The sequence below is a fragment of the Triticum aestivum genome, chromosome 2B (genome assembly GCF_018294505.1).
Source record: "Triticum aestivum cultivar Chinese Spring chromosome 2B, IWGSC CS RefSeq v2.1, whole genome shotgun sequence".
In the NCBI taxonomy this organism is placed as follows: Eukaryota; Viridiplantae; Streptophyta; class Magnoliopsida; order Poales; family Poaceae; genus Triticum; species Triticum aestivum.
In genome coordinates, this window is record NC_057798.1 from 169120459 (window position 1) to 169134746 (window position 14288).

General features: G+C 47.4%; 1 protein-coding gene across 1 annotated transcript; it reads left to right on the forward strand.

Annotated features, from left to right (window-relative positions):
- Positions 1 to 4027: 4027 nt before the first annotated feature.
- LOC123040965 (cytochrome P450 709B2) lies at positions 4028 to 8538 on the forward strand. The gene is made up of 4 exons (XM_044463674.1): positions 4028 to 4344; positions 4412 to 4635; positions 7230 to 7486; positions 7607 to 8538. Exons 1-4 carry the CDS (start codon positions 4062 to 4064, stop codon positions 8400 to 8402), a joined length of 1560 nt encoding a protein of 519 aa, XP_044319609.1. The 5' UTR covers positions 4028 to 4061; the 3' UTR covers positions 8403 to 8538.
- The last annotated feature ends 5750 nt before the right edge of the window (positions 8539 to 14288 follow it).

Sequence of the window (14288 nt, forward strand, 5' to 3'; positions counted from 1 at the left end):
TAAACAAAAGGAGCCTTTGGGGAAAATACACTTTCAGAGAAGTGAAAGCGTATTTTGACCCGAAGAACACCAGAGTACGCCTTCTGCCTAGGAAAACACATTCTTAGACGTAGTAAGAGGAAAGTACGCTTTCCAGAGAGGAAAACATATTCTCATGAATACACTTTCACTTAAAACGGTCAACGGGTCTAGAGGATCAATGCTGAGAGACTTACACGTGGGGCCCGCCTAGCTCTCTCTCACCCCTTGCGCCTGCTTCTTCTTCCTCTCGACAGAGAGCAGGGGAGGGGGCGCATCAGCGCATGCCCGTTGCCTCCGGCCACTCCCGGCTGGGGCGAGGACACCGGTGGCTTCGGGGTACTGCACCGCGCCCACCTGGCCCGATCACAACTTTATTACAAAAATTTACTGGGGAAAGGCAGAACAAACCTATGCAATCATATCCTTTTCCAACAAATAGTCCATACCGAGATACAACTACTTTATTGACTTGAATACGAACTTAAACCCTTCTTTACATAGAAGGAAGACACTAACGAGATTCTTCTTGATGGCAGGGACATGTTGCACGTTCTTCAGTTGCATGATCTTTCCCGAAGTAAACTTCAGATCTACCGTGCCAACACAATGAACAGAAGCATGCGAGCCATTCCCCATCAGGACGGAGAAATCTTGTGCAACCTAATAAGAAGAGAAGAGAGACATATCAACACACACATGAATATTTGCACCTGTGTCAACCCACCAATCAATGGACTGATAAACTAAAAGTACGATAAACTCATTACCATACCCAGATGCCCCATCATTGTTGCTCATCATCACATTGACAGACTGGGAGTCCCGTCTTGGCTTCTTGTATTTGTTTGGCCACTTGTATGCCCAATATTCCTCTGAACCACAGGTAAAGAACCATTTGTCTTTCTTCTAACCCTTCTTCGTGAAGGTAGTATTCTGCTGGACAGTGTTCTTTCCCTTGAACTTGTGGAAATTCTTCTGCACTACATTGGCGCTAGAAGAACCCTCTACCCCTTTCATGTGTGAGCCATTTGATCTTGAGTTTTTCTTAACACTTAGATAACCGATGACATCCTCAACAGAGAATTCACTTCTCAAGTACTTGAGAGAAGTAGCAAAGTTCCTCCATCCAGGAGGAAGTTTTGCAATAATACAACCCGCGACAAACTTGTCCGGTAACTCACACTTCAGGAGCTCTAGCTCCTTAGCAATACACTATATCTCATGAGTCTGGTCCAATACAGGATGGTTATCAACCATCTCGTAATCATGGAACTGCTCCATGGCATATAGCTCGCTTCTAGCATCGGTTGCGACGAAAATAGCTTCGAGCGCATCCCACAAGTTTTTGGCAATGCACATATGGAGATATGCGTCAACCAAGTGGCTGCTTCTGTGAATGCCTTATCCTTTTCAAGATCAATCGCTCCACTGGGAGTCCCAGCACTGACCCAGAAGACATCATAGCTGTGAGCCACAAGGTGGTCCTCCTCTGCCAACGCTTAAAATGTGTTCTGGTAAACTTTTCCGGTTTTAACGTAGCGGCAAAGCCTTGAATCCAAAAGTGCCTAAAATAAGGTTTTTGGATTGCTAGAAATATTAGCACTTTTCTAATTAATCTAATCCACGATTAGATAATAAACATGGCAATCACAGTATGCAACTCATACTGATACCTAAGCATAGGAGCATGTACAGTACATAGAACCGAAACATCTATTAACATTACATATACGGCTAGCACATGAACGAGTAAATAGGGGATGGACAAGTCATACCTTCCGGCTGGCCAGGCCAACGCAGCGGCGGTAGCAGCAGCCTCAACATCGTCTGTGGCCTTATTCTTGGTGGCGGCGGCTATGGCCTGATAGCAGCAAGCCGTGCCCGGATGGCGGCGTTCGCGTCGGGAGCACCAGGCGTGTGCATGGGGCGAGTCGGGCACGGCCGGCTCCGTGGCGTGGGTGTACGTAGGCGTGTGTGTGCGTGCGTGGGTAGCGTTTGAGCGTGCGTGGCTCGGCGGAGAGAAGGCCAAGCTCCTGGACACGCCGGATCGGCCGCGTTGATCGTGTCGGAGCACGATCATGGCGCGATCTGGAGGCGTGCGCAGCATGGCGAATGAGGCGCGGCGGCGAGCCGGGCGCGACCGGTGCGTGTTATGGGTGCGCACCGGACGTGTCGGACGCGTCGGGACCGCGGGCGTGGACCACGTCGAGGCACTGGACCTGGTTGCGCAGATCGCGTACGTGCGCGGCGGGAGCGTGGGCCGGGAGCGCGGGGACGTCGGGAGTGCGCGCGAAGGGCACGGCGGTCGCGGAGACGAGGAGGTCGCGAAGGACCTGCATGGTGGCGCAGAGGTCGCGACGGCTCGGCGCGACAACCGTGGTGGTCCATGGCACGGAGACGCGGCGTGGCGGTGCACGGGACTGTGGGCTGCTGCAGCGGCAGCGAGCGGAGGCGTACATGACGGTGCGACATCGACGACGAGCCTGACACGTGCAAGGGTCATGGCTTGGGGCGTGAATGATAGCAGCAAGCCATGCCCGGATGGCGGCGTTCGCGTCGGGAGCACCAGGCGCGTGCATGGGGCGAGTCTGGCACGGCCGGCTCCGTGGCGTGGGTGTACGTAGGCGTGTGTGTGGGTGCGTGGGTAGCGTTTGAGCGTGCGTGTGCATGTACGCGGAACACGTCGTGGGAGGCCTGGTCTGTTGGCGAGCCGTACGGGGATCTCGTGCATGATCCGTTGGAAGCCAGCCGCGAGCTGCGCGCTGGAGCGCGTCGCTGCCACGAGCGAGGCGGGCGGATCGTGGACGCGAGAGAGCAGGGAGTGAGGGTACGTGCCCGGTCACTGGCCCTGGGTATAAAATCTGTACGGTGACGTTGTAATAGTTGTGCACTCGAGTTGTGGCTCGAGGAGAAAATACAAGGCCGTAGTGGCGGCGGTGTATGAGCACGAGGAACCTCCTGTGTCCACCCTTCTCCTTCTTCTCTTGATTGCTTGAGCAGAAGCACTGAGAGAGAGAGCTGTGGCGAGCTGTAGACGAGGCAAGGGACTGGCGGTTTCAACATGGCCATGTGTCGATGCAGGGGAAGTAGTCAAAGTAGAGGAGGACGGATTGGGAGCACTCGCGCCGAGACGCTCCCCGAAAACCTTATGGCCGTTCTCCCGGGCAGGATCTTGAACGAAGGGGTTCTGGACGCACCTGCTCTCCCGACCAACCGTCCGTGCTTTCGTCGGGCTGGAATCGCCGGAGGCAGCACAGTTAGTTAGGGTTCACTCCACAGGCTAGCGCCTCCTTATATAGGTGTGTCGTGGCTAGGCTAGGCGAGGCAAGGTGGGCGGCAGCGAAGGAGGAGCGCGCATGTACAACTTCTCTTTCCAAGCTCCCAATGGCATGTGGTAGAGTAGCCCTTATAAGGGGTCTCACTCTTACTACAATAGCAGTATGATATTAAATTTCTCACCACTTGCCATGCATCTAAATGGGCCTTAGAGATTAATCAGAGATTACTGTCTTATATGGGCCAAAGCCCATCTATAATCCAGCACTGCCGCCGGCGGGTGTTGAGATTGACAAACTTCTCAGTCTAGATGCACTCAACTAGTAGTTACAACTCAACTACTCCTAGTTAATTAGTCCCTCAGTCCGAATATATAAGAGCGTTTTTTACACTAGTATAATGGAAGCTAAACTACAGTTTTAGAGAAAAGGTTGATATTTTCTATGTAAATTATGCTAAGTATGGGCAAATTTTTAATCATACACAGTGACTCTCCGTACTTCAGTTATGTCATGTACGGAGTGGCTATATGGTGCTTTCTTCTCTTATCCGTACTTCACCAGAAGTCTGTGCGCCGGAATATTTTCTATGGTTGTCGCTGTCAGGACAGGCTGGGGTTACCGCCCATACCCATTCCTCGAGAGAAAGACCTTCGCCTTTAGTTGCTACCCAAAAATGTTGTATAAATACCAACTCCTCCGCTCGTTCGAGTCCTACAGCAGAGACACACGAGTTTCCTAAGTCCTAACGCACACACCAACACCATGGGCGCGGCCATGATCTGGACGGTGGCGGCCGGTGCGGCGGCGGCGCTGGCCTCGTGGTGGGCGCTCAGCGCGCTGTCGCGGTTCGTGTGGCGGCCCCGCGCCATAGCCAGGGCGTTCCGGGCGCAGGGCGTTGGCGGGCCAGACTACCAGTTCCTGGTCGGCAACCTCCTGGAGATGAAGCGGCTCATCGCCGAGGCCGCCGGCCTCGCGCTCGACGCCGGCTGCCACGACTATGGCGCTCTGGTGCAGCCCCACTTACGTAAATGGATGGCCCTCTACGGTACGCGAGTCGGAGTCAGCGTACGTCTACGTGCTCGATCATTTTCTTCATACGCACATGCATGCAGGGCGGACGTTCGTGTCCTGGTTCGGGGAGAAGCCGCAGTTGTTCATGGGCGGCGTGAACATGGTGCAGCAGGTGCTCTCCGACCGCACGGGGCTGTTCACCAAGAATCCCGTCAACGATCACTTCACCCGCGGGCTCGGCAAGGGGCTCATCCTCATCGACGGCGACGAGTGGAAGCGCCACCGGAAGGTCGTCCACCCAGTCTTCAACCTTGACAAGCTAAAGGTATATATATACTCCTCCATGTAAAGGAGTATTAGTTTTGCCTTGATTCAGATTTTCCAAAGTTGATCAAGTCTAGTACTTTTTATAATATTTACCATGGAAAATTAATATTATTAAATCTATCATTAAATACATTTTTATATTATATTTATTTGATATTATAAACGTTGATGCTTTTTAATATAATAAAGTTGGCCAAATTTTACAGACTTTGACATAAGACAAAAACGGAATTAATTAAAAAGTACTAAGCCTGCCACGTTTACCATGACACAAGTTAGGCAAGTTTGATGGAGTTCACTTTTGGCAAAATTCATGTAAGGCGGGATGAGAGATAGAAAAGGAAACATCCCAGCCCCACCAGTTGAAATCACGGGGGGACATAAAAATATGAAAGGCACACCCCGACCCCACCAGTTGAAATCACGGGGGTGATTTTTTGGGACGAGACTTGCCTGCTCCCTTCCCATGCTCCCATCCGTGCTCCCGCATACGTGGTTTGATTTGATTGGAAGGAAATAAGACCCGACCCCACCCCCTGAAAATCAGGGGGGAGATGATTAAATTAGAAAAGAAAAAGGGAAAAGGACAGCCGTAGGATGAAGTGGGAGCACGGATGGGAGCATGGGAACGGAGCAGGTAAGCCGGATCTGGTTTTTTGATATTGAAGACACATGCGGTGGGCCCCTTTGTCCCTGTCCGAAAGCATGCAACGCCTGAAGCTAATCCCGCGTTGCGACGCGCGGCCGCGAAGAAGCCTTTTCGCTTATATCGTATGCTAAGAATTTAACAATAAACTCTGGGGCGTATCAAACCACTCCGAAGGTTGGTTCTCATGCCCCCACTCTGCTGGCACATGAGCTACTGCATTAGACTCCCAATTATGCAAAACAATATCTGCCTTTCCATAACTATTTCACTCATTACGACAGATCGAGTAAAATAGGGGCTACCACCATAGAATATCCTTTGTCCTCGTCTACAGCCTATACCACTGTGATATTATCCATGCAAACTTGTACTCCCTCCGTTTTTAAATATAAGTCTTTGTAAGGAGTCCACTAGGTGGACTACATACGGAGCAAAATGAATGAATTTGCACTTAAAATGCATCTATATACATTCGTATGTGGTTCATAGTGGAATTTCTACAAAGACTTATACTCCCTCCGTTCCTAAATACTTGTCTTTCTAGAGATTTCAACAAGTGACTACATACGGCGCAAAATGAGTGAATCTACACTTTAAAATATGTCTACATACATCCGTATGTTGAGTCCATTTGAAATGCCTAGAAAGACAAGTATTTGGGAACGGAGGGAGTATTTAGGAACGGAGGGAGTATGTTATTGCACCCCAATCATGTTGCAAGTTTGTGTCCTTCAAACAGGCTCCGGCTTTGGCCGAAACAACATCCGGGACATGCTCTAGTTTCGTTGTAGTGGCTGCAATGAACTGGCCATTATGTTCCCTCGCCACTTCAGGTGTTGTGGTATCCCTCAGGGTTACATAGCCTTATTATTTACCTACTGCTAGACATCGAATTAGTTAATAATTAGTTAAGGGTAATTTTATTCTTAGTTATGTTTAATTTTGTGCTCTTGTCAGCGTACCAAAAAAGTACATAAAGGAACGGAGTAAATATATACCGTGGTCGACTTCGTCCATAACAACCATAACTGTTGGCATACCACCTCCCTACCTTTTTCAAACGTGATTGTAATAACTAGTGTTTTTCTAATTTACGTTCAACAAAAGTGTTTTTCAAGTTTTACAAAACACAATATAGACGTAAACAATCACATAGATACATACACTCACCCCATATGAATGCACGTACACACGCCCTACTTATATGCGCACCTCCAAGAGATTGAACCTCTAGGTCTTGAGACTGACAAAGTCACCACAGACGATTTATTGTCAACGGGCATGTACAAATGTGTTATGTATACAATTTTGAATTATCTATTTAATTCATGGTTTCTATATTGATATATCAAAGTAACGCGTAAATGATGTCAAGGTGGCTGGGTAGTTTCTACATTGATATATCAATCCCATGCGCAAACGTTGTTGTGGCAGATGGGCCTGGATAATGTACTTGTATGACGGGGCGCATGCTACTCATGTTGTTCGCTACTAGTGCTGTTCAAACATAGCCACACGCCACTAGTGACTATATAGAAATACTTTCTAAAAAACAGTAAAAGAAAGATTAGTGTCGTGTTGTAGACATCACATGTCACTAATGTTTGTGTTACTACTGGTGTGTGCGTTGCTAGTGACTTGCGCCACTAGTAACCACTTACCAGTTATGTGCTGCCTCTACGTCATTATTAGGCTTTTGTGCACGACACTAGTAAGAGGTTCCTGTAATAGTATGTCACTTATAAGTGAAAGCATAAAGCAGTTAAATCCTGGGATGGAAAAATAAGTTTTATTTACCGCCATATATACAAAAGAATAGCATCAAATTAAGTTGTTTATAGTTACAGACCGTGAAAATCCAAACAACGGAAGGATTATTTCGTAAGAATGTGGAGTCTGATTTATGTTAACTTTTGCCTATGCGGTGAGGTTTGGCTTGACAGATGTTGGCAGTGACCGTGTCCGGCTGTTTTCGGTCAGTGGTCTCCGACTGGGAGACAAAGTTGGAGAAGGGCAACGGCGAATTGGAGATCGAGATTAGCTGCCAGTTCGGGGAGATTGCAGCTGATGTGATCTCGCACGTAGCGTTTGGCAGAAACCACAAAGAGGCCAAGGAAGTACATCTCATACAGAAAGAGCTCCAGTATCTTGTCTTCTATAGTCTATTCAATGACGTTTTGAGCCATATCTCAGTATTCAGGTACATTTACAAACTTCTTGTTCATCCCTCTCCGCTGGTAATTTTAAATCAGCACACCTCATAAAGTTTCATGGGGCACAATAAATTAATCAATGTGTGTCAATTTGCAAAATTAATTAGGTATCTCCCAACAAAAAATAACCTGAAGATGTGGAGGCTCCAGAGAAAGGTGAGGAGCATACTGATCAACATCATCGAAAGCCGGCTCGCCGCGAAGGACACAACAGGCTACGGGAACGACATGCTCGGGGTAATCCTGGAGGCATGCGCGCCGGAGCAGGTGCAAAATCCGCTCATGAGCATAGATGAGATCATAGAAGAGTGCAAAACCTTCTACTTAGCTGGGCACGAGACCACAACACAGATGCTTACCTGGACCATGTTCTTGCTGAGCACGCATGGGGAGTGGCAGCAGACGCTCAGAGAGGAGGTGCTAAGTGAGTGTGGCAACGAAATCCCCACTGGCGACATGCTCAACAAGCTGAAACTGGTCAACATGTTCATCCTTGAAACTCTCAGATTATACGCCCCCGTCTCACTAACCCAGAGGATAGCGGGATCAGATGTCGAGCTCAATGGCATCAGGGTGCCTAAAGGCACGATCTTGACAATCCCGATCAAAACGATACACCGTGACAAAGAGCTATGGGGCGAGGATGCCGACGAATTTAAGCCTATGAGGTTTGAGAATGGAGCGACGAGAGCCGCGAAGCACCCCAATGCATTTGTGCCCTTCTCTAGTGGACCAAGGGCATGCGTTGGCCAGAACTTTGCCATGATCGAGGTGAAGGTCGTGGTGGCAATGATCCTGCAGAGGTTCTCAGTGACGATATCTCCGAAGTACGTCCATGCGCCAAAGGATGTTTTCACGATATGCCCCAAATATGGGCTTCCTGTTGTCCTTAGGAGCCTGTAGAGTTTGCTTATATCGAAGATAATACGTCTATACCACGCTACATCAATTCTCGTTCGTGTTGTAATGTTCACAGATTTCATCATCTTGATTGTGCCACATGCTATTTTTACACTTCAATAAAAACTGTTTTCATGCCTGCAACATGGTCAATGTGGCAAAGCTTGGACTTCCACCTAGTAGTCAATTTATTTCCAATTAGATGATACCCAGCACGTTGTTGCGGAAATAATTTGCAATATATTTTACCCTTTCCTGTTTGGAAAATGCTCGGCTTCAGCCGGCTGATTTCTCGAAAGAAATCCGCCCCATCGGTTGGGTGCCACGCGTCCTGGAGTGAAGCACGCACCGGTTGAGAGTCGCTCATCTCCAACCTAATCTCTTCGCTCTGTCTACTACCTTTCTCTTTCACCTACATCTCCCCCCAATTGCCAAGCTCTTCGCTGGTACTCAGGGCGTACCTCAATTGGCACCCCTGAAGGGGATATGAGGGGCACCTAGGTGCTTCAGGGGACGCCCCGCGTTGCTGTGATGGAGGCGTTGGGGACGGGGGCAAGCGCCCTGCGAATCGCCGCCATAGCCCGTGTGCTTCATCGGTTCATCCTCGGATACATCGAGCAAGCCGCTCACTAGGATTGCAACATAACTGGTGCCGTGGAAACATAGTCAGTGTTGCAGAAACATAGCTGCTTCTAAAACATCCCTCGTGCTTCAATAACAACGGCGGAGCTGCAAGACAGAGGTAAGCGCTATTGCGGGATGTTTCTGAAACATGGCCTATGTTGCAGAAGTCCATGAGACTACGAAAAAATCCTCAATAATTTTTTTTTGCGCAATCTTTGTAGCAAATGTTTCCGCAACACGAGCTCTATTGAAAAACCACATCATAATATATCATGCAAATGTTTCCGCAACACTACCTTTGTGCAATGATGAGTACAGGGTTGAGCCACTCAATGATGCCAGATCTAACGACCGCGGAGCCGGCGGATCTTTTAAAAAGATCCGCCGGCCGACGCGTAGCTTTCTGTTTTCCTTATTTTGTTTTTTTTTCAGCTTCCTTATTTTTGTTGCTAACTGGGTGTGCCACATAGATAGTCTCTTAGTTTTGGAAAACGTTTCGAAACGGCGCGCCGGGCGAAGCTCCGGCCAGCCCCGCGCGTAGCATCAGATCGCTTCTGATCTCTCAGTTCGATTTTTGCCACGTTCATCGTACTTCCCTCGCCACGTGTTCCTCGTGGGTCTCGAAACCGTGCTCGATTCCTTATCTTTTCGCTCAGTCCTCCCCCAAATCAAACACGATTTTACTGTGATCCGGCGATGTCCGCCCTCCACGGCTCCACCTGCCCCGCGCTCCTCCGGCGAGCGCCGCATCCGCCTGCCCCGCGCTCCTCCGGCGAGCGCCGCATCCTCCTGCCCCCCGCTCCTCCGTCGAGCGCCGCATCCACCTGCCCCCGTGTTGCTCTGTCGAGCGGCCGCATCCACCTCCCATCGCGCTGCTACGACGAGCGCCTCGCCTCCACCTGCCCCTGATCCGCTCCGACGAGGGCCGCACCTCCACCTGTGCTGGAACGGCGGCTACATCGTGCACGAGCGAACGAGATGCTGGAATCGGCCTCGGTGGGAGCTGCAGTCGGCAGCATTTTTTGCTACATCTGGTTTCTAGTTTTGCTGGAATCAGCAACATTTTTTGCTAGGATCCGCATTTTAGAGTGCTTTTTGCTGGAACCACTCCCAAATTTTGCTACCAACGTTTTGTTTTTTGCTACAACCGTTGCATCCATGTCTTTTGATTTTTGTTTTGCTGGATCCATTTTTATGCTCGAACCGTTCCAAGTTTTGCCACGACGGTCTTCTATTTTGCTACGGCCGTCTTAGTTTTGCTACCAGCTCTGTTTATTATTATTACTAGCACATATGCCCGTGCGTTGCAACGGGAGAAAAATTAGTATACATTTAAAGTTTGTGAAAATTATATGCGTAAGCAAGACCCTGTGTGCACGTGAAAAAGGGACATTTAGGTTCTCGGTTTCGCCAGGTGTGAAATGATCAATCCGCTACTTTTCCATTCATTGATCGAGGGCAGCTAAGAATTTTGTGACGTTATCGTACGCCAGAAAAGGCCCATGAATTATTCAATCTACTTCTCCATTCTATTGAGGAGATTTGAAGGTATGTATTTTCTGAACATTGCCGGAAACATGAACCTTTTTAAAATTCTGAACAGTTTTTTTGTAAATTATGTACACTTTCAGAAAAACATGACTTTATTTTTGAAACAAGAACACCTTTTAAAATTTATAAACATTTTTTGAATACACCAACTTTTTTATAAAAACATGAGAATTTGTGAACTATTTTTTCGAACGGGAACATGTGTTCGAAAGTCATAACATTTTTTCAAAAATATGTATCTTTTAATATTATTTTCCATTGTGAAAATTTAACTAACACAAGACTATTTTTCGAATTTGGAGTATTTTTTAACTTGCCATTTTCTTAGAAATCTCGAACAATTTTGAAAAACAATAAGAGTTTTTGGAAAAATGGAAAACTTTTTTCATTTTCCGAATATTTTCGAAAATAGCAACAAAATTTCGGAATTATAAACATTTTCTATAATTTGATTATTTAAATAAATCTGAATTTTTTGAGAATTTTGCATTTATGAAGTAAATTCTATAAAAAATAAAATTGAAAGTTAAAAAAGAGATAGGGGAAGAAGATTAAAAATAAAAATAAGACACAAAAACAATGAAAACGGGCCAGCCCATTATTGGTTGTCCTCTGCGAAGGTACGACTATTTGTCGCCCTGTGCGGAAAATACAGTTTTCATAGCTGCCTGGGCAAAAATATAAGTGGGCTCGCTTCGCTGGGCCACAGCATGTGGCCCACACATGAAATTTTGGAAAAAGCCTTTTTTTCTAGTAGACAAACGCATAAGAATTTAGTACCACCTCGGATATAGAACAAAAATCTTTTTAGCGGTGAACGGATGAAAAAATTGGTGAAACGCACCTTACTTTATTAGTAGGTATAGATATAGATTTTTGCTGGAACCACTCTAATTTTTGCTATCATGGCCTTTGAATTTTGCTACCATCATTTCATTTTTTTGCTACATTCATTCACCGCCGAGTTGCGTCCTGCAACGGCGGCGACCCTTTTTGCTGCAACTGTTGTAATTTTTGCAACGTCTGTTGAGATTTTTGATACATCCTTTTTTTCATGGTGGAGCTGCAGGCTTGACGACGGCGACGATGATTTTTGTGTTGCAACCGTCCTTGCTGTTTGCTACGACCTATGATATTTTTGCTATATACATGCATTTTTTTCCTTTTTTGCTGAGATCGTGTGCTACATCCGGAGACAAAAGATGAGGAGCGACCTAGTGTGTAGCGCGGTGTTGCGCCGCCGCCGTCGAGAACTGCTTCATTTGCAACCTCGGCCCTTGGGGGGTTGGTGCGGCCATGATGAGCGGTACCTTGGGGTCTGGCGGGGCGCTGCACTCCGAGCGGCCGGCCCTGCTGCTCGTTGGAGCCACACATGGCGTAGCAGAGCCAAGCAACAACGGGAGGCGGGAGTTTTTTTCGCGAGGGCTGGGGAAGAGAAGGAGGCGCCATGGTGGATGATGCGTCTGCATCGAGCGCAGCCAGTACGCGAGGAAGGATGAGGCTTTGACCCGCGCCCGAGGAAGAAGATGCGATCTGGACGGTTATTATTTCGCTAATCGAACGACTGGGGCTTGACCGGCGGAAACTTTCGGCCGGCGCGCCGACACCCCGCAGTGGCCCTTAATTTTCTATGGTTTTGTCGTCACCCGAGAGAGCAACTATGGGTATCAAACTAGAATACGATGTACTGTTGTAAGGTGTTGTTGATTGAATTCATCAGGAAAAGCATAAACGACAAATGACCGTGAACACTTACGACAAGTGAAACAGAAAGTAAGCTGAGAGGGAGATTGTTATGCGTGATGCAAGCCGTTTCCACCATTTTAAGAATGGAAACTGTTCTTGCGGTGAATTTTGGTGATTGAACAACAGTTTCAGACCTCCTCTGTACTGAGTATACCTTCTAAAAGATGGAATTAGTTCTGATATTTTTGTGAATTGCAAGGGTTAAAAGAAAGTTTGCTGGTAGTTCACTAGAAATGGATCACGTGGTTCTTTGCATATGCAACCAGCCTTACTGTTGAAGAGCAATGCAAGAGTACAGTACTAGTATTTCTAGCAGATTCAAATGGCAAACTAGAGCCACCTGAACTTCATCACTGTATCTCTTATCTGTTTTGATGTATTCAGGTATACTAGCCCCCCCCCCCCACCCCTCCTCTCTGAAAATCACTATACTTGATATCGTGATTCTAAAGTCTAAACTACTGATTTATCATCTGACATACTCCCTCCGTTTCATAATGTAGCGCATATAGATTTTCTACAAAGTCAAACTTTATAAACTTTGACCAAGTTTATAGAGAAAACTATTTATATCTACAATACCAAATGTATATAATATGAAAGTATGTGTTGTGATGTATCTAAGCACACGTATTTGGTATTCTAGATGTATATGATTTTCTCTACAAACTTGGTCAAAGTTTATAAAGTTTGACTTCTAGAAAAATCTATATGCGCTACATTGTGGAACGGAGGGAGTAATTCAGTTTATTGAGTGTGCTGCCACATTTTCATCGTTGGATATTTCTTCAGATTTATGCCTTTTATGTTCTATTAACCTAGGGCAAATGTCACTGGAAAGAATGGTAATCTTGGAGCCACTCAGATTAGTGAAATTGATTATTTGCGCCTTTTTAGAAAAGGAAAACGTTTCGAGCCGGAGTGTCGGCGGAAAGTTTCGGCCGGCCGTGCGACACACTAGCTTTACACGTCCACGCAAAACTGTCCTGCACGAGACGCGTGTTGTGGTGGGTCCACATGAACCGCTTTTTCCTTGTACCATATCTCTTCCCTGTCCTCGCGCTCCCCTGGCCACACAGCGCCGCATCACTTTTTCTTCTACCTCCAGCCTTGCGCATGCACTTCTCTGCAAAAGACGGCGGGGGCAACGAGCGATGGGCGTGGATGATCTTGCATGCGAGGCGGCCGCTGGCGGATTTGGGCGCGACGGTGCGGCAACCGTTGGGGCGTCAGAGCTGCAACCACCTCGCCGGAGATGCTACCAACAGTGGCGGTGGATGCTACAACCACCTGTCGGTGGAGCTACATCCATCGGCGCCTAACGAAGGAGAGCTGCAAGCATGACCCGGCTGTGGCCGCCGCAAATCTCTGACCATGGGAGTGCCGTAGATCTCTGACCATTGGAGCGCTGTAGATCTCGAGTTCTTTTTCTTTTTTTGTTGTCTTCGGTTTTTGTTGGAACTAATCCAGATTCTGCTCCCATGTTTGTTTTTGCTGGAACTAGTGTACTAATTTGTTACTACCGTCTTCATTTTTTGCTGGAACTAACCAAATTTTGCTGCCATGTTTTTTTGCTGGAATCATTTTGTACCACCTTTTGCTACAACGGTTTTGGATTTTGCTACTGCCGGCAATGTAGTTTGTTACATCCTTTTTGATGAGGTTGCCGAGATCCCCGTGATTATGTGTTTTGCTACAACCATTTGTAGATTTTTTTTCCTACTACCAGAGAAGCACTGAGCTGGACCAGAAGTTGTTTTTGCCACAACCGGCAATCACAAAAGCTACAACCGGTGGTCGATTTTGCTTCAATTGCAACGGGATGGCGGCACTGACGAGTTGTTTTTGCTGGAACCAGCACGATTTTTTGCTACTACCGACGGACATTTTTGCTGCCACCAGCAAACCTGAAGGAGAGTATTTTTCGCGAGCTCGTCTCCGGGGTGCTGCGACCGGCGACCGGTGCTG

Bases quoted from the DNA above. Each gene is read 5' to 3' on its own strand.
- LOC123040965 (XM_044463674.1), top strand. From the start codon at position 4,062: ATGGGCGCGGCCATGATCTGGACGGTGGCGGCCGGTGCGGCGGCGGCG. The intron at 4,345-4,411 runs GTACGCGAGTCG...ACATGCATGCAG, and splicing joins TAAATGGATGGCCCTCTACG to GGCGGACGTTCGTGTCCTGG. The intron at 4,636-7,229 runs GTATATATATAC...TTGGCTTGACAG, and splicing joins TCAACCTTGACAAGCTAAAG to ATGTTGGCAGTGACCGTGTC.